The 22,554-nt window shown below is 45.2% G+C and overlaps 4 protein-coding genes across 18 annotated transcripts in view; 2 read left to right on the forward strand and 2 right to left on the reverse strand.

The window, feature by feature from the left end:
- The window catches only part of NDUFS3 (NADH:ubiquinone oxidoreductase core subunit S3), a 4,282-nt gene extending 105 nt beyond the window's left edge, over nucleotides 1–4,177 (reverse strand). Inside the window, exons 1-7 of the mRNA XM_063158874.1 lie at nucleotides 4,132–4,177; nucleotides 3,957–4,019; nucleotides 3,091–3,188; nucleotides 2,683–2,832; nucleotides 1,754–1,879; nucleotides 1,341–1,460; nucleotides 1–146 (exon numbers count right to left, since the gene is read on the reverse strand). The exon at nucleotides 1–146 is cut by the window's left edge and continues 105 nt beyond it. Of these exons, the coding sequence (XP_063014944.1) occupies nucleotides 1–146; nucleotides 1,341–1,460; nucleotides 1,754–1,879; nucleotides 2,683–2,832; nucleotides 3,091–3,188; nucleotides 3,957–4,019; nucleotides 4,132–4,177 (749 nt within the window). The remainder of the gene's footprint in view (nucleotides 147–1,340; nucleotides 1,461–1,753; nucleotides 1,880–2,682; nucleotides 2,833–3,090; nucleotides 3,189–3,956; nucleotides 4,020–4,131) is intronic.
- KBTBD4 (kelch repeat and BTB domain containing 4) overlaps nucleotides 1–12,221 on the forward strand; it is a 19,428-nt gene extending 7,207 nt beyond the window's left edge. Inside the window, exons 1-4 of one of the 3 annotated variants that reach the window (XM_063158873.1) lie at nucleotides 4,250–4,334; nucleotides 6,808–7,428; nucleotides 9,904–10,010; nucleotides 10,592–12,221. In XM_063158873.1, the coding sequence (XP_063014943.1) occupies nucleotides 6,837–7,428; nucleotides 9,904–10,010; nucleotides 10,592–11,452 (1,560 nt within the window). In that variant the 5' untranslated portion in view covers nucleotides 4,250–4,334; nucleotides 6,808–6,836 and the 3' untranslated portion in view covers nucleotides 11,453–12,221. Of the gene's footprint in view, nucleotides 1–4,249; nucleotides 4,397–6,807; nucleotides 7,429–9,903; nucleotides 10,011–10,591 lie in introns of those variants that run through there. The other 2 variants (XM_063158872.1, XM_063158871.1) reach the window with 2 other exon arrangements.
- Nucleotides 12,222–12,360: 139 nt separating this feature from the next.
- Nucleotides 12,361–14,559, reverse strand: PTPMT1 (protein tyrosine phosphatase mitochondrial 1). The gene is made up of 4 exons (XM_063158877.1): nucleotides 14,387–14,559; nucleotides 14,236–14,316; nucleotides 13,529–13,720; nucleotides 12,361–12,629 (listed from the first exon to the last, which is right to left on the reverse strand). Exons 1-4 carry the CDS (start codon nucleotides 14,555–14,557, stop codon nucleotides 12,498–12,500), a joined length of 576 nt encoding a protein of 191 aa, XP_063014947.1. The 5' UTR covers nucleotides 14,558–14,559; the 3' UTR covers nucleotides 12,361–12,497.
- A 257-nt stretch (nucleotides 14,560–14,816) lies between these two features.
- CELF1 (CUGBP Elav-like family member 1) overlaps nucleotides 14,817–22,554 on the forward strand; it is a 59,551-nt gene continuing 51,813 nt past the window's right edge. For 6 of the 13 annotated variants that reach the window (XM_063158881.1, XM_063158886.1, XM_063158887.1 and 3 more), the window contains exon 1: nucleotides 14,825–14,881. The gene's annotated coding sequence lies outside the window, so the exon portion shown is untranslated. Of the gene's footprint in view, nucleotides 14,882–14,981; nucleotides 15,011–22,554 lie in introns of those variants that run through there. The other 7 variants (XM_063158888.1, XM_063158889.1, XM_063158890.1 and 4 more) reach the window with 4 other exon arrangements.

Below are 22,554 nucleotides of genomic sequence, written 5' to 3' on the forward strand. Positions count from 1 at the left end.
GCTCCTGCTTCTATTTTCAGGGGTTCTGGAGCTGGACGATAGGCAGGAAATGCCTCCCATGGGCTATTCAGATCGAACTTGCGAAATTCCTGAGCTAGCTCCACAGGCTCTGCCACCACCCGTTTGACTTCATCATCATACCTCACCTGCAACAGCACAAAGGACACAGGCCAGTCATCTGCACCCTGCTCCTGCAGCACGTCTGCTGAGCACAGCGAGCCAGTAATGACCCAGACCACCCTGTGTGCAGACAACTCTACTTACCCACGGGAAAACCACAGGCCCACAGGCCTCTGCCACAGCTTCAGTTCTCATTACTTAACAAGAGCTCTCTAGATGCTACTGAGATTTCCGGAGTGTCCAAGAAAACCCTCCTCTTTGTTTTGCTGCCATGCCCCTCAGGTGCCTGACTAAGCACCCAGAATTAGGAGCACCCACCCTAACAGTCCACATGAAGTGCCATGCAATAGCACATTTAATATGAAATTTGACAAAGGGATTCTTCCTGAGTCACTGAAATACGATGGGCCATCCTGGGCCTGCATGGCTGAGGACCACACTCATGAATCTTTATAACATGGCATTTGTGTGGTTTTAATTGTTCTAATTTTTTGCATAACACTCAGAACAAGGGGAGAAAAAGAAGACAACCAGGATGGAATAGCAGCTGAGTACCAGACACTTCTGACTGGCTTGCTTTATCCTCACTGTGCCAGTCCAGATCTCTGAACTCTAGCTGAGGAGATGCTGCCTTATCCTTGCTTGCACGATTTTGTTATTTCTACATTTCTTTAAACAGCCTCTTTTATTGCAGAACTTGACTGTTTCCTTCTGTGACTCAACTCAGTCTTAACACTGCACCAAATACACCTGCTTCTACAGGGCGGTCATTTGAAACTAGACAGATACCAAATGCTCCCATTTCACGTGTGGCTGACATACAGAGGTAAATGGTAAACAGCAAGAGTCAGTTTAATCAGAGCTTTATAATCTGGGCCTACAAACACACAACAAAGTGAAGTTCTAATTGAATCAAGAATGGTTCAGTCCTTTATCCTTCTAGACAGCTCAGTTTTGCAGTGGAAACTTTAACCTTCCAGAAAACGTGCTGAAAGCAGAAACACATCCTCTGCCTGACAAGTATCTTTGCTATACAGCAGATAACATTTGTTCTATTTCTCCAGCCTTAGGCTGCCTTATTATGGATGATATTCTGTGTGATTTATGCAACTCCTATGGAATACAGATAAGTGATTGTAAAGCAGTCGCATCTTTGTACTGGAACTCAGAAAAGAGCATTGGAGAGACGTGGTAACTTTAAACATGACTGTATCTCCTACCTCCACATAACCAGAGAGTGGGAAGTCCTTCCGGAATGGATGGCCCTCAAACCCATAATCTGTGAGGATTCGTCTTAGATCAGGGTGGTTGGCAAAGAAAACACCATACATGTCCCAAACCTAAATGAAAGGAACACAAGTCCAATACAAGTTGAATTGTATTTGAAAAAAACCCAAAAACCTGCATAAGTTATGTCCATAAAATTTCAGTTACGTGCTTGGCTTTGTACAGTGCCAGCAAAACTGATGCAGGAATTAATTCAAAAGTAAATCAAACACCATTTTATCTCCTACTCTGTAAAGGCAGCCAGGGAAACACTTCTCTTTCTTCCTGAGGGCGTTGGGGAATCACTTAAATTGGGAAAACACAGCCTCTCTCCACAAAGACTGCTCCCGAGCACACCAGCACTCACCTCTCTTTCATACCAGTTTGCTGCCTTGTGCACAGGCACTGCTGAGTCGATGGGTGTCAGCTCATCGGTGTACGTCTTCACGCGGATCCGGCTGTTGAACCGCAGCGACAAGAGGTTGTACACAATCTGAACCAGAGAACAGGCAGCATTTATGGATCTCCCTGCACTACACCACTGCCTAAGCAAAGCCACACAAGGACTACTTCAAATATTCTTTATGAGCAGGATCGTGTTCAGCACTTCAGAGCTGGCCACTAAAGGACACTCCTACAACTGAGGTTCCAACAGCTTATCACTTTGGTGCTTAGAAGTGTGACGAAAGCTATGAGAGACTTAGACATCATGGCTGATGACAAAGAAGTAAAGACATACTAAAAAGAGAGACTACTGGAGGGATGGAAATACTTGACAATGAATGGTCTCTCAAAGAAAGTGGCCATCAATCACTGTTGCAATTACTATCAGTGGGAGAAAGCTAAGAAAAAGAACACTTAATTTTCAGCAAGTGAGTTGGACACCAGGGAACATTTCCAACATCTATGGTGATGAAGTCTAGTACAAAAGCTGTTTATGACATACTGCAAGCAGACTGAAAAGAAAATCCAAAAAATTTATAAGGAATTTTAAAGCCTTGTTTGATACTGCCTTGGTGACTGGAAAAGATGAATAAATTAGGGTCTATATTTGTATGAATCTACTACCTTGATTTTTGAAAGAAAAATATTGAGTTAAAAAAAATATTCCACTTCTTCAGCAACTGGAGGCCTTTGACTTAAAGAATTCTATCTACAACTCTTGAAACTTTTTTCTCACTGCCAGGAACCAAAGAAAGTGGTCAGAGCTGCAACAGCACCCCCAGCCATCAGCACAAGTGCAGCCATCAGCACTTGTGAAGCCCTCCAAGCACTGCAGCTGTGAGCAGTTCCTACCTCAAAGCGGTACTGCCGAGATGGGACATCAACAGCAGTCAGGTCTGCCAAGGATTTGAACTGGGCATTGGTGTGATCACGAAGGAAGGTCAGGACAGGAATGATCCCATCTGGATGGATCAGAAGCTCCAGCTCATTGAAACAGGTCACCTGATGAAAACAGAACAGTGCATGAGTACAAACACCAACAGGACCAAACGTGATGCTGATTTCAGCAGAACACTCCAACAAAGAGACACAGCAGACTCAAAAAAGCATCAGATCAAGGGGCTTAAAACCAGCAGTACTTCTCATGGAATTCTGACCATTTTTCTTTCCCAAAACAACTTCTCTCAACAGGTAACAAAAAAGTGGTGTGTTCACTGGATCCTGTCCCGCCCCAAGAACAACTTCTTGAAAAGCACCTACCTGTACTTGCTGGATATACTTGGGCAGAATCTCAGCCACATACTCCCCAAAAGCACATAACTGCTTCTGCTCTACTTCATTTTTTGGTCTGACAGTAGCTAAGGAGAAAAATAAAGTTTCCAAGATTATGACAAGGAATACAAAAAGCTAGAGAAAGAAGAGTAGTAACTCCCTTTAACCAGTCTAGCTGTTTGTCAGAAACTACGCTATAGCAACGTACTTGTGTTACACAGAAGGTGGAACTAGACACTTTGATAATGAAGGGAATTTATGCCAGTGCTAAACTTTTGTCAACTCTGAAGAGCAGCATGAATTGTTCAACAAGATGATGGAAAAGTAAACAGCCAGATGAAAAAGAGGGCAGCAGAGATGATAGAAGAAACCACTCATGTCATTCAGCCTGGGTCTAGAAAGGGCCTTGTTTTCTGGGTTTGCTGGATGTGTCAACATCTAGGCAAGCCCCTCGTAATCAAAACACTATTGGAACTCACGTTGTTGGGGTGGGTTTTTCACTGTTACGACAAAAGCCCTTAAAGGTCAGGGAGATGAGGGGCTAGGATGCTGGTGCCCAGGCACAGCTTAGCACAGAAAAAGCAGGCTTGGCCCTGCATCTGAGAGGATGCACACAGGAACCCAAGCAAGTATGGGAACCCTCAGCAAGCACGGTTTCCACCACCGCTGCTTTTCTGCGCAATCGGGGTTTTCGGGTGACCGGACCGACCCTTTCCCGGCAGGCTCACTAAAGCGGTTCCACAGCCCAGGAATGTCCGTGGGCCGGTCCGGTGCCCTCCCGCCGGCCGGCAGCGGCACAACTGCAGGCCTCGGGCCCCGTCCGCCCCGCGCCCCCAAACCGGCCCCGCACTTACGGCGAGTGTCCACGGCGGAGCTCCCCGCCAGCCGGGCCCGTGCCGCCGCCGGTGCCGCGCCAGCTGCGGAGAGAAACGGACACGTCTCATCGACCGCCGCCAACCGCCCGGCCCGGCCCGGCCCGCGCTCCCAGTACAGCCCCGGCACAGCCCCGGCACAGCGCCCGAGCCTCACCTCGCAGCGCGGCCCGCGCCAGGCCCCGCGCCGCCGCCGCCCACATCCCGCCGGGACACGGACGGGCAAGGGCACGGGGCGGAAGCGGAAAGCGCCACCACGGCCGCGCTTCCCCCGGGGGCGGAAGCGCGCGAAGAGCTTCCCGGGGACGGCTCCGGGTCGGTGGGAGGAATCGGCGAGTGCCCGGCGGCGCCTGGCGCAGGGTGAGGGCCGGGAGCAGCCGCTGGGGCAGCCCGGGGCGGCGGCATGAAGGGAGGCGCCGCAGGTGGGTGCCGCGCGGCGCGGCCGGGGGAGCGGCGCGGCCGCCGGCCCGGGGACGGAGCAGCGAACGCGGGGGGATGCGGGCGCGGAGGGCGGCGGAGCCCGGCAGCCCCTGGGCTGAACCAGTGCTGAGCCTTGCACAGCGTCAGCGCGGCCCTGCTGGGAGGCTGCGTTTCTCCGAGGGTCAGCCTCCCTTCCTGCCTTCCCCCGGGCCCGGACCGCAGGGCCGCTGTCAGTTGTGCTTAGGGGTTCTCCGATCCCGGGCGCCGCCGTGGCATCCGCGACTCTGTAGAAGCAAGGAAAGAAGGAAGCTGGAACACAGGTCTTATGAGAAGCGGCTGAGGGAGCTGTGTTAGTTTAGCCTGGAGAAAAGGAGGTTTAACGTTGGCCATATCACCCTCTCCAACTGCCTGGAAAGAAGGTGTAGCCAGCTGGGGGTTGGCCTCTTCTCCCAGGCAACCAGTGACAGAGCGAGAGAACACGGGCTTAAGCTGCAGGCGAAGTTTAGGCTGGACATTAGGAAGAATTTCTTCACAGGAAGGATGATTAGAGACTGCAATGGACTGCCCAGGGAGGTGGTGGTGTTGCTGTCCCTGGAGGTGTTTCAGACTGGATGTGGCACTCAGTGCCATGGTCTAGGTGATGTGGTGGTGTTCGGCCACAGGTTGGCATCGATGGTCTCAGAGGATTTTTTCAACTTAAGTGATTCCCTGACTCTGTGAAGGAGGTGTATTAGCTATTGGTTAAACCACTGTCACTGATAGCTAGGCCTGTGGAATGCTTGGAGCATACAATTTGGCTTTATGGGACAGTTAACTGTCCTGCATGTCTCTTTCTTTATAGTCAAGACACCGTGGGTGCAAAGGGGAGCTTTGTCTACAAGGAAGATGTGAGATTTGTTTAGTCTTTAGCTGCTTCTTGGCATTTCTTTCATGACTTGGCATCAGTCCTCTGGGAGTTGGGCAGGGCAGTGTGGGCAGCTGATTCTGCCATGCCAAGGGGGCAGAGTAGTTCATCTGTCCATATCCTGTGCTCTGTGTGGTCTCTTCTGCATTCTGGGCTTAAGTTCCTAAGCACCTTGACTGTATGGATAAAGAGCTTTAACCAAAGTGGAAGCCAGTTTGCAGGACAGGCTCATACTTCGAAAAGCTGGAAAATAGTACTGATGTGTTCTCTGCTGACTGCAGTTCCTCTGTCTCTTATAGACTAATGTATAGGTACTTTTCAGACAGACCAGAGCTACTGTAAAATCGAGATTAGAGTATAATTAAGGCAGGCTATCACCAGAGATGAGATGGACTTGTCCAGCCAATTAGGGATGTAGACACTACTTCCCATGAACAGAATTTGAGCAAAGAACTTAGGAGCCCTCCTCATCAAGCAGAGAAATTGTAAGAAAATGCATGTTTGACAAGATAAACCATGGAAGAGTAACTATTAATCTGGTGTAGAAAAAAATCACATCTTTGTGAAACATTGTTCTTGAAATAATGTTCATTATTAATTGAAGAAAATTCTGATATTAGACATCATGGCTGGTAGTTCAGTTGTAAAAATAAGTCTAAAGTGAATGCAGGTAGGCAACTGTTCTTAATGCTGTCAAGAGCCATGGTAAAAAAGAGCTCCTTGCTCTAGTACTTCTGTGTTTCAGAAACTTTTCTGACCCACAAACTACCTGGATCTGCACTGCAGAGATCCATGGTACCTGCTAAGAGGTGTTTTCTTTAAAATTTTGATCCCCTTTCCATGTGGGAAGCAGTCTCTAATAACATCTAAAATGTTGTTTTGCATGCTGAAGTTGACTGGCACATTAACAAACAGCATAGTCATCAGTTATCTCATTTGGTTAGCTTGAAGGACTGGTGGTTATGTCAGGCCAACATCTTTGTGCATCTTTTTGGTAAAAACAAGTTCATCTTGATACAGATTCATCATTGGGTTTTGACAGTAATTAACACCTCCTGATGATATGAACTGCTGCCTGTGCTCTTTTTTAGTATGATGCTTTAATCCTTTTCACATCTAGTCCAGCTATGCTGCTGCTGCTTTTTTTGGCTTTGCAAGTTTCCTCAGGCAGTTGCTGGACTTTCCACTTGAATAACTTGCTGCATTTCTTTGTGTCAGTGAAATGAGTGGTGAAAAGATATGCACGTCTCCCAGCCCTGCTGGGATGTGATGTTCACTGTACTGGAAGTTTGGTGTATATTATAATTTTAATTATGCCATCTTCTCATTTGCTCTTTGAGATTCTGAAGCTCATGCACAAGTTTCTGGCTATTTATGTTAAGTCTATTTATGTTAAGTCTAAAATATGCTGGACTCTTACCAATATGTTTGATTTTTCCCTGTACCCTGAAGTACTGCATAATCTTGTTAGTGGTGAGAGAAAGCCGTATAATTATTGTGATTTTACAGATTGCTGGAGGTCTGATTTGTGCAGCACCATGGACTCGTCAGAAGAGACTGGAGGCTCCTCTGCAGAAGAAAACTACTTTGTGAACTACACCTTCACTGACCGCTCCCACTCGGGCCGCGTGGCCCAGGGTATTATGAAACTCTGCCTGGAGGATGAGCTTTTTGCTGATGTTACAATATCAGTGGAAGGCAAAGAATTCCAGCTGCACCGTTTGGTCCTCTCAGCTCAGAGCTGCTTTTTTCGTTCTATGTTCACTTCCAACCTAAAGGAGGCGCACAACCGGGTGATAGAGCTGCAGGATGTTAGTGAGAGTGTCTTTCAGCTCCTTGTGGACTATATTTACCATGGAACTGTAAAGCTGAGGGCAGAGGAGTTGCAGGAAACCTATGAAGTGGCAGATATGTACCAGCTGACTGCCCTTTTTGAAGAGTGCTCCCGTTTTCTGGCCCGTACAGTGCAGGTTAGAAACTGTCTGCAGGTCATGTGGTTGGCAGATCAACACAGTGACATGGAGCTCTACACAGCTGCCAAACACTGTGCAAAGTCACATTTGTCTCAGCTGCAGGAGACAGAGGAGTTCCTACACCTGCCTCTCCGCCTGCTGACAGACATCCTTACAGGTAAGGAGTTCCTGAAACTACCTAGGATGTGGATGTAGAAAGAGACTTTCAGAGTCTGGTCAGGTAGTGAATGAAATAGATGGAAAGATATAAATTTTCATAATCACTGTCTGTTCAGAGACTTAGCTAAGCAAGGCAGAGCAAAACTGCCTTCTGGATACCTTTATCAGAAAAAGCCCCAAACTATTGTTACTGGACATGAAAACATCTAAGCTGTAGAAAAGGGACATACAGGATGCCAGAAATTCACAGCAGTTCCTTAGTCAACGGGTTAGAAGTGTTACACATTTTTTAAACACAATTCCAACAATTTGTTGTAATTTTGTTTGCGTTAAAAGTAAAACAAAGAAGCCTTACCAGAAATACACATCTGATGAAAGTATTTTTTTTCCCTTTAGCTCATAACCATTTAACATAGTAATGCAGTAACTCAACATCTGTAAGAAGGAGCACACATTTTAGATTATTTTAGTGTTATTCACAATTGTATATAATTGTTAGGATTACTTAGGCACTCAATTGACTGAAATAGAGGCATTGTAACATATTGAGTAGTACAGTAATTGCCCTTTTTGTAAAGGTAATAGCCTTCCCCTGTAATGGATGCCATGACTCAGAGTTGTGAAGGACATGTCAACACATAAACAACTTAGTCCAGTTTCCACCAATCCTTATAGATCTGCTGCCCTACTAGGTACAGTCAGTACTGGTTAACTCTCCAGGAAGCTGCAGTCACAAGTCCATTCTTCTGCAGTTATGTATCATTGCTAGAGGAAGCAAGAACTTAGAAGCAGCTCATACATCCAAATGTGCCTCTTTCTTGCTTTTAATTACTCTTTGTAACTGAGTAACTAACTAGACTTTGTGTGTCATGTGTTTTATATGCAGTTGCAAAAATAAACCTATCATGATTGGCTTCTTTGGAACACTGGCAAATCTATCTCCTAAGACTTAAACTAGCCTTTAGAATTGATACTGTGCATATGAGAGTCTTTACAGATATTGTATTAAATTATCTCTATTGCATCTAAAGAAATTTACAGTCAAAAACCTATTGAGTAAATGTACTGATAGCTCAAAAACTGTGATAAACTTAGAATAATTTTGATAACTGTCTAGGTAAAGTTTTTTAAGTAAGTCGCAAGTTCATTTTAAAAACCTCTAAAATCATGAAATAAAACTGTAGAGGTCAATCACATTTAATTTCCTAGGGATTCCACATAAAAAAGAGTTTTAGCACTATGGCCTTTAGCACTTGTGGTCCTAAATTAAAACAATTGCTCAGTATAACTTTTTTCTGTGCATTACCTATTTTCATATGTAGATTCACATTACTCAGTATTTTTGCCACAACTTAGCTCATAAAATGGATTAAAATCTGAAATACTTCCCTACTGCTGGTAGGAAAAATCATTTTATTTTGCCTTTCCTGCATCTTCATTTAGTTAATAGGGAATTAAATAGAGGAAACTTTTAGTGGCAAGGATTAAAATTAATTTAATGAAATAGTTATTTATTAAGTTTACCTTCTGTTGCACTCTAGGACCAATTTCAAAAAGTTTTTTTTCCTATTTAAGCACTACATGTGATGGTTAGCTTATGCAATTCCTTTTAAACAGAGTTGAAATACCTGCTTTTGTGCCACACTTTTTCTGCTCCCTTCCACTATAGAGAAAAGCATTGGAATTTGTCTGGTGCCTTCAGCATCATTGAATTCAGAGTTTGTCATGAGAACAGACTACAAAATCAGAGTCTTCATAGGGAAGCTTCTCAATGAACACAGGCATAATTGCTGGCTTTCAAACTGGAAGGAAATACCTAAAATTTTTTAGGTAATGTACTGACGATGATGCAAGACTTTGTGGTTTAACCAAAACTTCCAGTTCTGTCTTGAAAGAGACTTAAATCTGATGCAGTCTCTGGAGTGTTTCCTACTGTCACACAGCTAAGAAAAGCTCTAGTAGCTCATTGGGGATTTCCAAATATTAAGAGGATAGCAGCAACATCAGATGTTCAGTCATGAGGGTCAGCTGCCCGACAGTGCTCAGATGTATTTTGTAGATGACTTTTGCTAGACAGGTTTCTAAGACCAGCCAGAAAGAAAGGCAAGTGCTGAGATTCTCAGTAGCAGAATCTTTTTGCCTAAATGATTAAATAAGAAGGTATTTGTCATCGTCACATAGTGTGTAAGTTCTCTTTCCTGTCCTATTCCTGAATAGATTGCTGAAACTCATTCAAAGTGCTTAAGATCTGCAGCCATGTTATTATAGTTACCCAAATTAATTTAATGTATTTGGCTGGCTGGCAGTGCTGATCATGCTTGACAAAATCTATAAACATGTCTGTCTATTTTTCATCTCTAGAAAGTAGGTTTTGTGGCGGGAGTGAGGGGAGGCAGCCACAGGAAAGGGGTGTTCCTGAGTATATACACCTTTGTCTAGACATCATAAACGCCTTTCTGTTCCCGAACTGCAGATGGCGTTCCGTGTTCTCAGAATCCAACAGTTGCTATAGAAACCTGGATAAACTTCAACAAGGAGGAGCGAGCAGGCTTTTCGGAGACTCTGCGATCGAGTCTGAAGGTATAAAGAGACCTTATGTTCTGGGGCTGATGTGGCACTTGCTTGGTTTCACACTTCTCAGGGCAGGGTATTCTGCTCACCAGTCTGACTTGAAAGTCACAAAACACAAATGTCATTGAAATTCATGGTGCTTGTGAGAGGATACTTTCAGTGTCATAGATAGCAACCCCACGGACAGCTTTTTTTTTCATATAACCTGAGGCTGCTTTCACTGGTGATTGGAGCAGTGCTACAAATAACTTATTTCACCTCATTTACCAAATAAACTGTTCAGAAATCTGTATTTGGCATTCCCCTTGTAACAACTGTACTCCATCAGTGATGTAACTGGCCCTTACCTAAACTGTGAACACTTGAGTTCCAGTGACATCTGTGGCTATTTCACTGTGTCAGATATGAATGGTATCTTGAAAAGGCCTTGAGGCTCTGAATCCTGAATGTTCTAGGGTGGCAGGACTTGGGAAGGAGGTTTCACACCTCAGGCCCACAGGTGGGTCCTAAACTGAAAAATTCAGTCTTGAGCATCACTGGTGTTTGTGTGAACAGATCTAATTCTGCTGGCACCTTCTACTTTCGCTCAGGTGATTGGAGAAAATGTTCACATCTACCTGATTGGAAAGGAGTCATCACGTACCCATTCCCTCGCTGTGTCTCTGCACTGTGCTGACGATGACTCCATCAGTGTGAGTGGCCAGAACAGCCTGTGTCACCAGATCACCGCGGCCTGCAAGCACGGCAGCGACCTGTACGTCGTCGGTGGCTCCATTCCACGGCGCATGTGGAAATGCAACAATGCGACCATAGATTGGGAATGGTGTGCTCCTCTGCCCCGTGACCGCCTCCAGCACACCCTCGTCTCTGTGCCAAGCAAGGATGCAATATATTCACTGGGTGGGAAAACTCTACAGGACACTCTCTCTAATGCTGTCATATATTACAGAGTACGAGACAACGTCTGGACAGAGACCAGCCAGTTGGAAGTGGCAGTCTCTGGAGCTGCAGGGGTGAACCTTAATGGTGTCATTTACCTGCTGGGTGGGGAGGAAAATGACTTAGACTTCTTCACCAAGCCCTCTCGGCTCATTCAGTGCTATGATACCAACACAGAGAAATGCCACGTGAAGCCATACGTACTGCCTTTCGCAGGGTGCATGCACGCTGCTGTGCACAAGGATGTGGTGTTCATTGTGGCCGAGGGGGATTCGCTGCTCTGCTACAATCCCCTGTTGGATAGCTTCACCCGGCTGTGCCTCCCAGATGCCTGGAGCTCAGTACCATCCCTCTGGAAAATCGCCAGCTGCAATGGCAGCATCTATGTCTTTCGCGACCGCTATAAAAAGGGCGATGCAAATACTTTTAAACTTAACCCAGCCACCTCTGTTGTAACAGTCACAAGTGGCATCAAAGTGCTGCTCACTAACCTGCAGTTTGTCCTGGCCTAAACAGGCCCAGTGATAGAAAGACAGCAACAATGTCTTGCTGTGCTACACCTACGACCCTCAGCACCGGTCCCAATTACTACAAGCTCACAACATCCAGTAAAGACCCCATCCTCTGTACCTGTGCAGGGGAAGTACAGGCTTTCTGACTGTGGGCCTATTCTTTTACATAGCACTATTGAAACCGTATTGAACTGTTGTATCCTAGATTTCAGATGGACTAAATATTATTACTTTGATTCCTTGATGATAAGCTACTTGCATTTGAGGCCCAAACAACAGCAAATGGCTATTTTAGCCACCACTAAAAAAATCCTGTGGCATATGGAGAATATTCTACCTTGGCCCAGACTGCTAGTTTTAACTGCCTAGGAGACTGTGTGTTGCTGCTGTGTCAGTCACAGAGTTAGATGTGCACTCTGTCCCCCAGGGATGCTCCCATTTAAACATTCCTGTGTCCTATTGCAGAAGGAGGGCCTGGCAGACAGGTTCCAGAACTGACCCCAGGACCTTTAGGTTACATTCAGCACTTCTAGAGGAGTGGTAACCAACTGAGTACTTGCTTACTGCTCTGTCATCACCTAGTATAAAGAGAAGAGGGAGATCGTTTTTAGAGCACTGGCTTCCTTTACTGTACAGGAATTCCCCACCTGTAATTATAACATAGTGTTGGTGAAAAGACAGAAATAAGACCACTTCCTCCTACCCCTCTCTGTTGGCACTGTAACCCTTTGGGTAAGAATCTGAATAAAGTCTCTACTGAGACAAAGTATTTTGGTTTTTTCTCTTTGCTTCAAATACAAATATTTTGAACTTCTTGTGAATTGCAGTTCTGCTCAGCACTGATGTGTGGAAAAGAACTTTGGGACTCCAGATCTAGGATATTAGCCATAAGGAAAGAAATAGCCCTATTTCACCTTAACTGTAAAACGTTCTTTATTGATAGTCAAGAATGAAAACCCTTAAGCTTTTGTTAGATCATAAAAACTTTTTTTTATAGCAGCTGAAATGAGGATTTTGATTCTGATTTTGATTAGTTTTTACTAAGCTATGCAGTTGTCCCACTGATCATATTCCTGTGAAATTTCTCCAGGACCTGGACTTGCTTGTGTCGAATGAGGATGTGGGGACGAATCTTGGCAATGGCCTCTATTGCTTCCTGAGGGCTCCAGTGATGCAGCTGAAAAGGCAGAAACCCAGCAAGTGAAAATCCATTCCATCCTTGCACCAGTTAATGGAACCCTCCTGGAGGCCACAGGCAATATTAGAGGTGTTAGAAAGCTTGCTGCTGCTTTGCCCCTTCTTGATGTTTACTTGATGTTCTTCTCAGAGAGACCTGCAAGTCACACATTCATGAAATGTGTCCCTCAGTTATAGAGGAATCATTGCTGCCTGGGCCCTCCATGTTCCATCTTGCTCATCTTGCTCGCTCTTCCTTCATATTGTGAACAGTTTCCTGTCCTAGCCCCACTAGACCAGAGCAAAAATGCAGCTTGTTTTTTTTTTTTTTTTTTTTAATTCTACCAGTACTCCCATGGCATTTCAGCACTTAGTGAGAAAGTTTTCTTTTCAACAGTAAGGGCAAATTTTCCAGGGAGCGCTTAGTAACGGCAAGGGAAGAATCCACAGGTGGGATTTTGTCCTTAGTGCTGGCTTCCCCCGTTGGGTTGGTAGAAGAATTCAGAAAACAAGTCAGTTCTCTTGATCCTGAATTGTATTTATGGAAAAGCGTAGGAAGGCTCACCACTACTCCAGTGAACCAAGAAGAAAACATAAAGAACAAAACATATGTTTATCTGCTAAGTGAACCTGTGCTCATGAGTGACTTGTTATTCCCACCTCAATCTGTTCCTCCACAGAAAGAATTAAGAAAAGCAGAATAATTCATTATTTGCATTTGCATTCGAAACAAGGTAAGTTTGAGGCCTCTCTTAAAATGGGTGACCAAGCTCTGTAAAATCATGGAATATTAACCTGTACATGCTCAGGTATCCTGAGCAAGAGTAAACTATAAATGTTGTCTGCATTTTATTTCTATTTTTTAATGAAAATTCACCCCGTTTAGCAGAGACTCCTGACCTGAATTAAGTATGCTGCCACCATGGTGGCACTGCGGGAGCGTCCTGCCTTGCAGTGCACATAGACACTGTTACCACAGGCCCGGTGTCTCAGGATGAACTCCACGCCCTTGTGCAGGTTTTCCAAGGTGGGGACTCCAGTTAGATCCACAGTGCTAAGACGCAGTTGCTCCACTCCCATTGCCTCCCATTCCTGTAACAGACATAGCAGATTCGGTCAGTGAACTTTTGGGTGTTTTTTTTTTTTTACTGAAAGAAATTAAGAACCTGTTGAGACAGTTGGGAAATTCAGAGAAGCTGTAAAGAGACTTTGAACATCAATCCATCAAATTAGATGTATGAAAACTTCAGTCCTGGTCATCAAAGGTAGTAGTTAAAGGGGACTGAAATGTGTTTCAGCTAAAGGAAAAGAGGGAGGTTGGGATCTCTTCCCAACCCAAAGGCATTCCTGTATAGTGATGTACGTGGCTTCCATGCTCCCTGTCTTTCCCTGCCACTGCAGCTACAGTTCACTCGCATGGTCACATTTTACTGGTTTGTCGCATCGTTTTTAAAGTCGGCTTAAGTAGGAATAGTCCCGGTTTTGCTGCCACAGGACTTGGTGGTGGCTGCCGGGATGACAGGAGGCGGCTAAAGCCTCACCTGTGCCGGGACAGACAATGACGAGAGACCTGGGCGGGGGGAAACACCAGAAATCCCGGGGCTCACCTGGGGAGAAAAACAGAGGAACCGGGTCTCGTAGTCCTCGGTGAGGGTGACCACGCCGCGCACGTTCTCCTCCGCCACCAGCTGCGGGCACAGGCACCATAAGGGACCTCGGTTCCTCCCGGCCCGGCCCGCCCCGCTGCTCCCGCCTTACCCCGCGGATGCGCCCCCGCAGCGGCAGCGCCCCGAGCAGTACGACCTCGTCGATGCGGTGGAACCAGGGCCGGCGGGACCCGGGCAGCCGCGCCCGCGCCACCGTGTACAGCAGCGACGGGTAGAAGAGAAGCCGCGCCGCGCCGGCGCCCAGCGCCTCCGCCAGCCCCATGCGCGCTGGGGCCGCGCAGCGCCGGGCCGGGCCGGGCCGACGGGCGGGGGGGCGCCGCGGACGCGCGCACCGGGCGTTACCAGAGGGGTCACCCGCGGCGGGGTCGGGCCGCGGGCGGGAGGCGCCCGGAGGGGCCGGAGCGGGGCGGGGCTGGGCGGGGCGCGGCGGGGCCGGCGGCGCGGGGAGGGCGGGGAGGGCGAGCGCACCGCCCCGGCCCCCCCACTCCGCGCCCGCCGTGGTCTCTCCCGGAAGCGCCGCCATCTTGCAGAGCCGGCCCGAGGCGGCGCAGGGAGCGGAGCGGGGCGCGGGCGGATCTCGGGGCAGGTGAGGGCGGTGCCGCCGCCGGGAGGAGTTCGGGCCGCGCACGGCACGGCAGGGACGGCACGGCAGGAACGGCGCGGGGCCGAGCCGGGCCGAGCCGAGCCGGCGGGAAGCGCGGTCCGTCTCGCGCAGGTAACGGCTCCTTGCCCCTTCTCCCCCGTTCCCCGGCGCTCCCGCCGCGAGGCCGCTCCTGCCGGGCCCAGGCGGCCGCCCCGCTCCCGCCCGCGGGGGAGCCGCCGCCGCCGCCGCCCCGCGCGCGCCATCCCGGGGCGGTGCCGCCCCGCCGGGAGCCCCTCCGGGGCCCGGAGCCGGAGGCTGCCGGGTGTCGTATCTGATCCGAGCGCTGACAGCGCCGCGGGCGGTGGCGCTGCGGGTGCGAGCTCGGCCCGCGGCGGCGGCGCCATTGGGGGCGGGGGGGCTGCGGCGAGGCCGGGCGGACCCCGGGGCGGGGGAGCGGCTGCCCCGGGCTCGGCTGCCGTCAGCCTGCCGGGCTGGGCGCCCCGGGCACCTAGAGGAACCTGGGGTGCGGTTGCTGATGTCGGTGCCGTGCGGGGCTGGCCGCTGGCGCGGTGAAATGTGTGCTGGTGCACCAGGGGTGGAGGCGAGTCAGGCATACGAGAAGCACGGTCAGGGAAATTGCAGTTCAGCACAGTGTGAGGATTTGTAGTCTTCAAGTATGAGAAGGCGTGACGGACACTGCTGGAATGAAGCAGGAAGAGGAGTATAAAAACCCGGAGAGACAGAGTGTAAAATGGGTGATAAATACGTGAAGAAGCAGTAAAGGTTGATAACAGCGTGCTTTTTTAATAGGACTGTTGCGAGAAGGAAGTTGAGAGGCAACTTTAGAATACACTCCTTTAAATTCCTGAGGAACTGTGGCCCAGACATTTTCACCTTTAAGGCACAGGCATTCTCTTCTGCCAGAAGTTGTCGGGGAACATTTTTCAAGCATTGCAGCTTTCTTGTATATCCTGCTTGAGTGTGGTCGTTGGGTGTGTTTCACCACTTCGCTGTATTTAGAAAAGTATTTGGTGGGGATTTAGATCATGAAGCACACTAGACTTCTGGCGTACAAGAGCTTGTGTTTTCTTGAAAACTATCTTGAATTTGTGTTTTTATCTTTTGTGTATGTTTGTTCTTTCAGTCTTACTCTTTGTACCAGTGATCACAAAAAATACTGAACTGTTTCCTAGTGTCTTTCGTGGTCTCCTCTATTGTTTTTCTCTAGGTTAGTTCATCAGATAGGTTTTACTGCACTGACTTGGCATTGCACAGCCATAATAAACCCATCACATTTTTATTCTTTTTTCCATTCCCCTCGGCTACGTTGCTGTGTTCTTGGGATCTCTGCATAATATGAGATACTGTATCTTCCTAGAATTGTGTCTGGACCTAAGCCTTGGAGAAGCAGCATTGTTGGAAATGTTTAAAATAATTCTTATGTCTTTAGATTGAGCCAAGAAATGTTAGGGCAGGTACAGCTTGTATCTAGCAGCTTAATATGTTCACTTGCATTCCTGCTGTTGAAGGGCCCCCAGGACAGGATCACAGATCTTATTCCTGCTCAGAGACATGGGTGCAAATGTGCATACTACTAAAATTCTTAAATGGGAATTTTTAAATAGGGTGATGTAAATAATTATTTTTTCTTTAGGTGGTAACTGTTCTCTTTCAGCTTCTGCTCACATTCAAAATTATTGCTGATACTTATTTTGGGAAGGTTTATGCTGTTCTGAGGAGTGCATTCACCATTTCTGAATGATCATTCTTGCATGGCTGTCTTTATTCTGGTTTTCCTTTCCCTAAGTTTCTAATGTTACATTGGGGAAAATCAATGTGTGATCCTAACTGCTCTGTTACATGTTTCCCCTTTTTGTATCTGTTTTGTTTTTTTTTAATAGGTAGCAAAATAATTCATGCAAGCCTAGGACATTCTGTTTAAATGCAAAAGAAAGCAGGAACACAGCATCTGTAGAAAAGCAGACATTTGAAAAGTTGACTGTTCTGAAGTCATGAACACTAAAACATGAAGATTTGTGTGTTAGGTAGTTTTGTTTTGAAAGTGGACTGCCTACAAAGTGAGAAGAATGAACCAATCTTTCACTATGAGAAACAGGGTAAAGAAATCCAGAAGTACTATTGTGTATTTCTTACTGTATCCATGTTTCTGCTAGGCCTCCAAAACTTGATGCACTTGTAGGATTATCTTTGCACGGCAGGGGGAAGGTTCTTTTAGTTCTTCTGCTATGAGTAGGGGTTCTGAAAACGTGCTCCCTTCTCTAAAGGCACCACTTCTCTAAAGGGGAAAGCAGGAAATGTGGCAGGATCATCAGTACACAATAGTTGTCTGTCTCACTAATAATAATTCCATGCCTTGCCAAGTAACCTGTGCATCAATTGGAGAATCATTGGTTGAAACAAAATATGATGCTTTGAAATAAGGGAAATATTTATAATGTTGTGTAAATTTTCTTCTAAAGTCACAGTATCCTGTATTGGTTGAATTTCATAAAAGGTAGAACCTTATGTAATTCTTAAATATTTAGATTCACTTTGAGTTAAGTGAGATTCTACCTGAAATTCAGTATCTAATTGAACTTATTGGGAAACTTTGTTGTGAGCAAGTTGCTCCTTAACTATTTCTTGCATATTTTTCTGAAATGTGGCTATTGATTATCAGTTACTGAGTCATCTGCCACAAATCTCTTCAGAGTGCCCACTCTGATTTTTCCTTTAGTGCCTGTTTTAGAACAGGTGGGAAGTGTGACAAATTGTCATAGTTTTTGAGATTTCCTGGTTATTAGTCTTTAGCACTGAGATCCAAGAACCCACTGTTCTGGCTGCTGAACTGGAGACTGTTCTTAAGCTAATGTGTCCAGTTTTCCAAGCCATAATGTGAGTTGGTTACTGTGACTGCTGCAATAGTCAAATGCACTCAGATCTATATTTCTGCTTTCTTATTTTTCAGTCTTGCCATGAGTGTCTGAAATGTATTACTTCAATCTGGGCATGTTTAGTATTGCTTGTCCTTCAAGACTATGTGCAGAGTTATTCAATGCCTTCAGGCAAGAAGTTATGATTTTTATCCATTGATCAGGTATTTGGCAGGAGGAAAAAATAGTATAGAAGGAAGGAAGACTAATATATTTCAGTATTTATTAGAATGGGGATTGTAAGTTGAGGAAAGTTACTTAGGGCTTCTAATGGGTATTTCCCAAAGTATCACAGAGCAGGATCTTGAGTGATGATCCTGTTACAAGATTTCTTGAGGCAAGAGAGATTATTTTGATTGGAAAAAGTAACTAGTAGTTTTACTGCCCTTCTTCCAGTCATCAGAGATACTTGTTATATGAATAAATGCTAGATACCACATTTCTACTACTGTTCTCTACAACCTGTTTTATAAAGATGCCAAGGCACTTTGTGTTTGGGAAATAAGAATGAAAGGAGAGCATTCCCATTTCAAGAAGAGATTTCCCAAACATCACCTGATGTGAGACTCAGGCAGGTAGAACTAACATACACATTGGGTCAAAGCTGCAGAGCCACTTAGTCTGCAAGTGCTTTGCTGTAGGGAGGAATAGCTCACGAGTCTGAACAGTGATGGACAGGCTTCTTTGTGTGACAGCAGTAGAGTGCAGCACAGTCACTATCCCAAGGAAAGGAAGTCATCTTTGACATCTTGAGTAGCTTCAAACTCCCAGCTGTCTTAGCTCTAAGCTAAAGAAAATGCATCATTGCTAGCTGAGTTCAGGATGAACAATGAGCAGCTAGAAGGCTGAACAGAAATCTTCAGTAGTTTCCAACTCTTAGTGAAGAATTTCAGTTTAGATGATGCAGTTTGTGTCACAGGTATATGTAAGTGAAAGCCTTATGCCAGAAGAGGAATCCTTGTCCACAAGCTGTCTGGTATGCATGTTACCTTTGTATCTTCAGTATACTTAGTATAGCATGGGCTGTCATTTTGTTTTTAGAAAAGGTGTGCTGGCTTTCTGGCTGCTCTGTTAGAGGCAGAGTATTAGTGGCAAGCTGACAAAGTACAGGTTTTGCTAAGTCTTTACCAGTTTAGAGTCTTTACCAATTTAGAGTAGATTTATAACTGGTTTAATGGTTTGGGTTGCAGTGGTAAAGTCCCAGGTAGAATTAAGATTATGTAAACTGGGCTTAAAACCATATCGCTCTGGGATTTTTACAATGGTTTGACTAAATTGCTTGTAATACAGCATGGAATAATTATCTTGAGTATTGATGAAATCCATGCAAATGAGCAGGCAGTTTGGGTTCTTTGTTGTTTTCAGCAGCACACCTCAAGTAGATCTTGAATGAACATGTGGATGTGAGGACGGGTGTTTGTTGAATATCTGGTGTCATGCTGCTGTGGTATCTGGCAGGCTTTCCTTTGCAGAGCATTTTTTTTAATGCTTACATGCTCTGTGTTCTCTCAGAACTGGATGCTCTCCCAATTCATATAAGAACCCAGGTGAGTGTCTTATATTGTTTTTACTTTAAAATAATTGAAGTTTTTCAGGACCGTGGCTTCTTTTTTTCACCACTATCAAAAGTGTTCTTTTGGGTATCTTTCACTTCTGTCTGCTGGTTGTTTTGTACTGCACCTTTCATGAAAATAATGTAGTTGTTATCCACTAGATTTCAGTATTTCACATGTCAAAGTAAAACTGTTTTCCTTCAAACATCACTTAAAATTCAGGCTTTCACTGAACCCATGCATATTCTCTGCTATTTTTGTCCCAAACTATGCAGTTCAAAAGATATTCCAATGTAGGCATGCAATCCACAAATTTTTTAGATTCTGTTGGAAAGGGAATATTCACGTTTGCTTTTTCCAAAGCAGAGGAGTTTGTAATTCAAATCAAGCACTTAGCAGACAATGTCCAAGTCTACATACAAAAAACGATAGCATCTTTCTTAATATATGTGGGGATTTGCAAGATGGACACCAGGCATCTTATTATCTCTGCAAAATCTTACAAGATAGAATTTTGATAAATGTTTCTTCAGAAGGTAATGAAATATTGATCTTTCAGGAAGAGAGAATGTATTTTGAACATCACATCTAGCTTTTGCGTTTTGTGTAGGCACAATACACTGTAAAAGTAATTCTCTAATTTATGGGTTTGTATTCCAAAGCAGAGCACCATCTGAAAACATTTTTTGCCTAGTTACCTGTATTACCTTGTTATTTGTCTTCAAAAATTTTCTGTCCTCCATTTAAAATTCTGAATTAAAAAATACTTGGATGACAGGTCAACTTAGTGATGAGTTGTATTACTTTTTGGGTTTTTGTTGGTTGTTTTTTCTTGCATGTGATTGTTTGATGAATGTGGAGAACAATTGAGGACAAGTTGAAACAGTAAAAATTACTTGCACAGTCCTAAGTGACATTAGAAGTGATACCCTTAAAAATATCAAAATCTTTTTGGGGAAGAAAAAGGATTATATATTTACTTCTCTAAAGCATTTTGATTGCTCGAAATCCATGATTATATGCATTGGAGACATAGGAGAAGTTAAGTGAGTATTTTGTGATACTTATGGACTAAAGCCACCATGTTACACTCTGGATTGTGCATTCAGTGCCAGAATTTGATCACTATCAGAGACTGGCTGTAGGTGGTACTGTCTATATTTCACAGTGTGGAAGCTGCTATGACACTAATTGTCTGATGCAGAATTTGCTTTGTAATTCCTTTGGGTTTAAAATTATTTTGTCATTTAATTCAAGACTAAGTTTAACAGGCATTTCTTGGGAAGCAAGACTAGGACACATAGTCTTGATCCCTATCTGTAAGGAAAATTATTTAGGCTGTGCCTAGGTGTAGAGCTAATTCTGCATATTCTGTTATCTTCCTGAATTTTCAGCGAGCCTAAACCATTATCTCAGTAATGAGAAATTTGAAAAAAAATCAGGATTGTTGGTTTTAATGCCAGCACTTTTGTGTCTACTAGCACGTGACATTAACAAAACTCCCTGACTAGTGTGCTTCTCTGAGTTCTGAATTGGCTGCTGCATTCCTGATATAGCTGGAAGTTGCAGCTTCCACTTACTTGTGTGACAGAACTTTTCTGGTAGCTCCTGTAAGGTAGTTTGGTATCACCACAAAAGTGTGGGATACACCAAGGAGAAGCAATAGGCAGCAGCATGTGGTAATAAATTGCTTATGAATAATGATGCTTTTTTATATAAATGAGGCTGCTTTTGAATAAATGAAACCATCTTACTTGTGCAGTAAAATAAAAATAGACTGTGCTACTTGTGTAGTTTTTGTAGTTTTTTTTCTGTGAAGACCTGTGGACTTGAGTCTTGAAATTCTGTGATTCTGTGATTCTGTGTGAGTCTTCAATTACACTTACTCTGCTCTTTCTGTGCCAGAATGTGAAAGGGGTGGGGTGGATGGAGAAAGAAAAGGATGCTGCACAGAAGTGCATTTCTTCTGTTTTTAAGAAGAATGCATAGGAAAAGGTTTAGTTAGTGTTTAAACACTGGCAAAAAGGACTACAGGGATAGCAGACAAGATGTGGCAGGTCACCATAGTACTTAGTATCAACCAATGAGAAAGGTCATGCTTCCTGGTTTAGGACAATACTTGAAAAGGGAGAAGGGTTTAAAAAGATTTCTGTAATTCAATTTGGGCTGGAGGGGGGAGAAGGTCAAACCAAGAACTTAATATGTGGTTGTGTGTGTCCAAAAGCAACAAGGAAGGCTTCACTAGTTCAGTAGTTACTGAAATGCTGGTGGATGTTGGGATTCCCTGGGAGGAAGATTTTTGTCTTTTTCTGAGTTGCTGCCCAGATTTTGTTGGTGAATATTGTAAGATATTTGTGCATTATTAAGGTGGGCGCAAGAAAAGTGGAGTTGGAACTCATTTCAAAACAGGAACTCTCAGGTTTGTATGCTTTAATTATTTTCTCTCCTTGCACTGTGTGACAGGGAGTGAGGGTGTGTGTGTGTAAAGGAACTTGTCTTAGCAATGGTCTCTTTCAGAGACCATGTATGGCTAAAGCAGTTCGGCTGGTTCAGCTCCTGCTCCTCCCTCTCGGGGAGCTGAGCAGAATCTCTTCTGCTGAAAGGCTTGTTCCACTTTCTGCTTTCTATATTTGTCCAGCAGAGCACACTGGCTCACCAGGCAGTGGCTGGCCTGGTGGGCATTTGCTGAGCAGAATTGAGAGCCAGGGCTTACAGTCTCTGTTATGTCCATCTGTCTGTCTGTCTCTGCATCTCTGGGATGGCTGGTGTTCCAAGTGAAAGGCGATCTGTTTGTGGTTGTTGTCTTTTTTATAAACTGGAGTTTATATATTCCCAATTTGGGAATCTAGGGACTGGAAATGGAGGAGCTGTCTTGCAGGGGCAATTTGTAGTGGGTGCCAGTGGCATCAGAAAGACCCAGACTTAACCTCCAAAAGAGCTGCTGTCTTCTGGGATGAGGATTTTAATCTCCCTTCCTGCTTTGGGGAGTGATTAGCCAAGGCCTGTATCCTTCCATAAAAGGTCTGTTGTCACTGTCTGCCTTGAAGATTAATGAAAGCTAGATCCTGTCCTGGAAGATCTGTGTGCTGTGTTTGCTAGTTATGGGCAATGGGGATTAATGAGGAGCTAGACCCTGGCCTGCCTAGTTTGGAATCAGGAGTTGGTGTTCAAGGATGGGGCTTGTAGGAAA

The sequence above is a fragment of the Melospiza melodia genome, chromosome 6, assembly GCF_035770615.1.
Source record: "Melospiza melodia melodia isolate bMelMel2 chromosome 6, bMelMel2.pri, whole genome shotgun sequence".
NCBI classification, from domain to species: Eukaryota; Metazoa; Chordata; class Aves; order Passeriformes; family Passerellidae; genus Melospiza; species Melospiza melodia.

Coding starts and splice junctions, on each gene's coding strand:
- PTPMT1 (XM_063158877.1), bottom strand. CDS start 14,557: ATGGGGCTGGCGGAGGCGCTGGGCGCCGGCGCGGCGCGGCTTCTCTTC. Junction 13,721..14,235: donor TCCTCTGTTTTTCTCCCCAG/GTGAGCCCCGGG, acceptor TGTCTGTTACAG/GAATGGGAGGCAATGGGAGT. Junction 12,630..13,528: donor TGGCAGCATACTTAATTCAG/GTCAGGAGTCTC, acceptor CTGCCTTTTCAG/CTGCATCACTGGAGCCCTCA.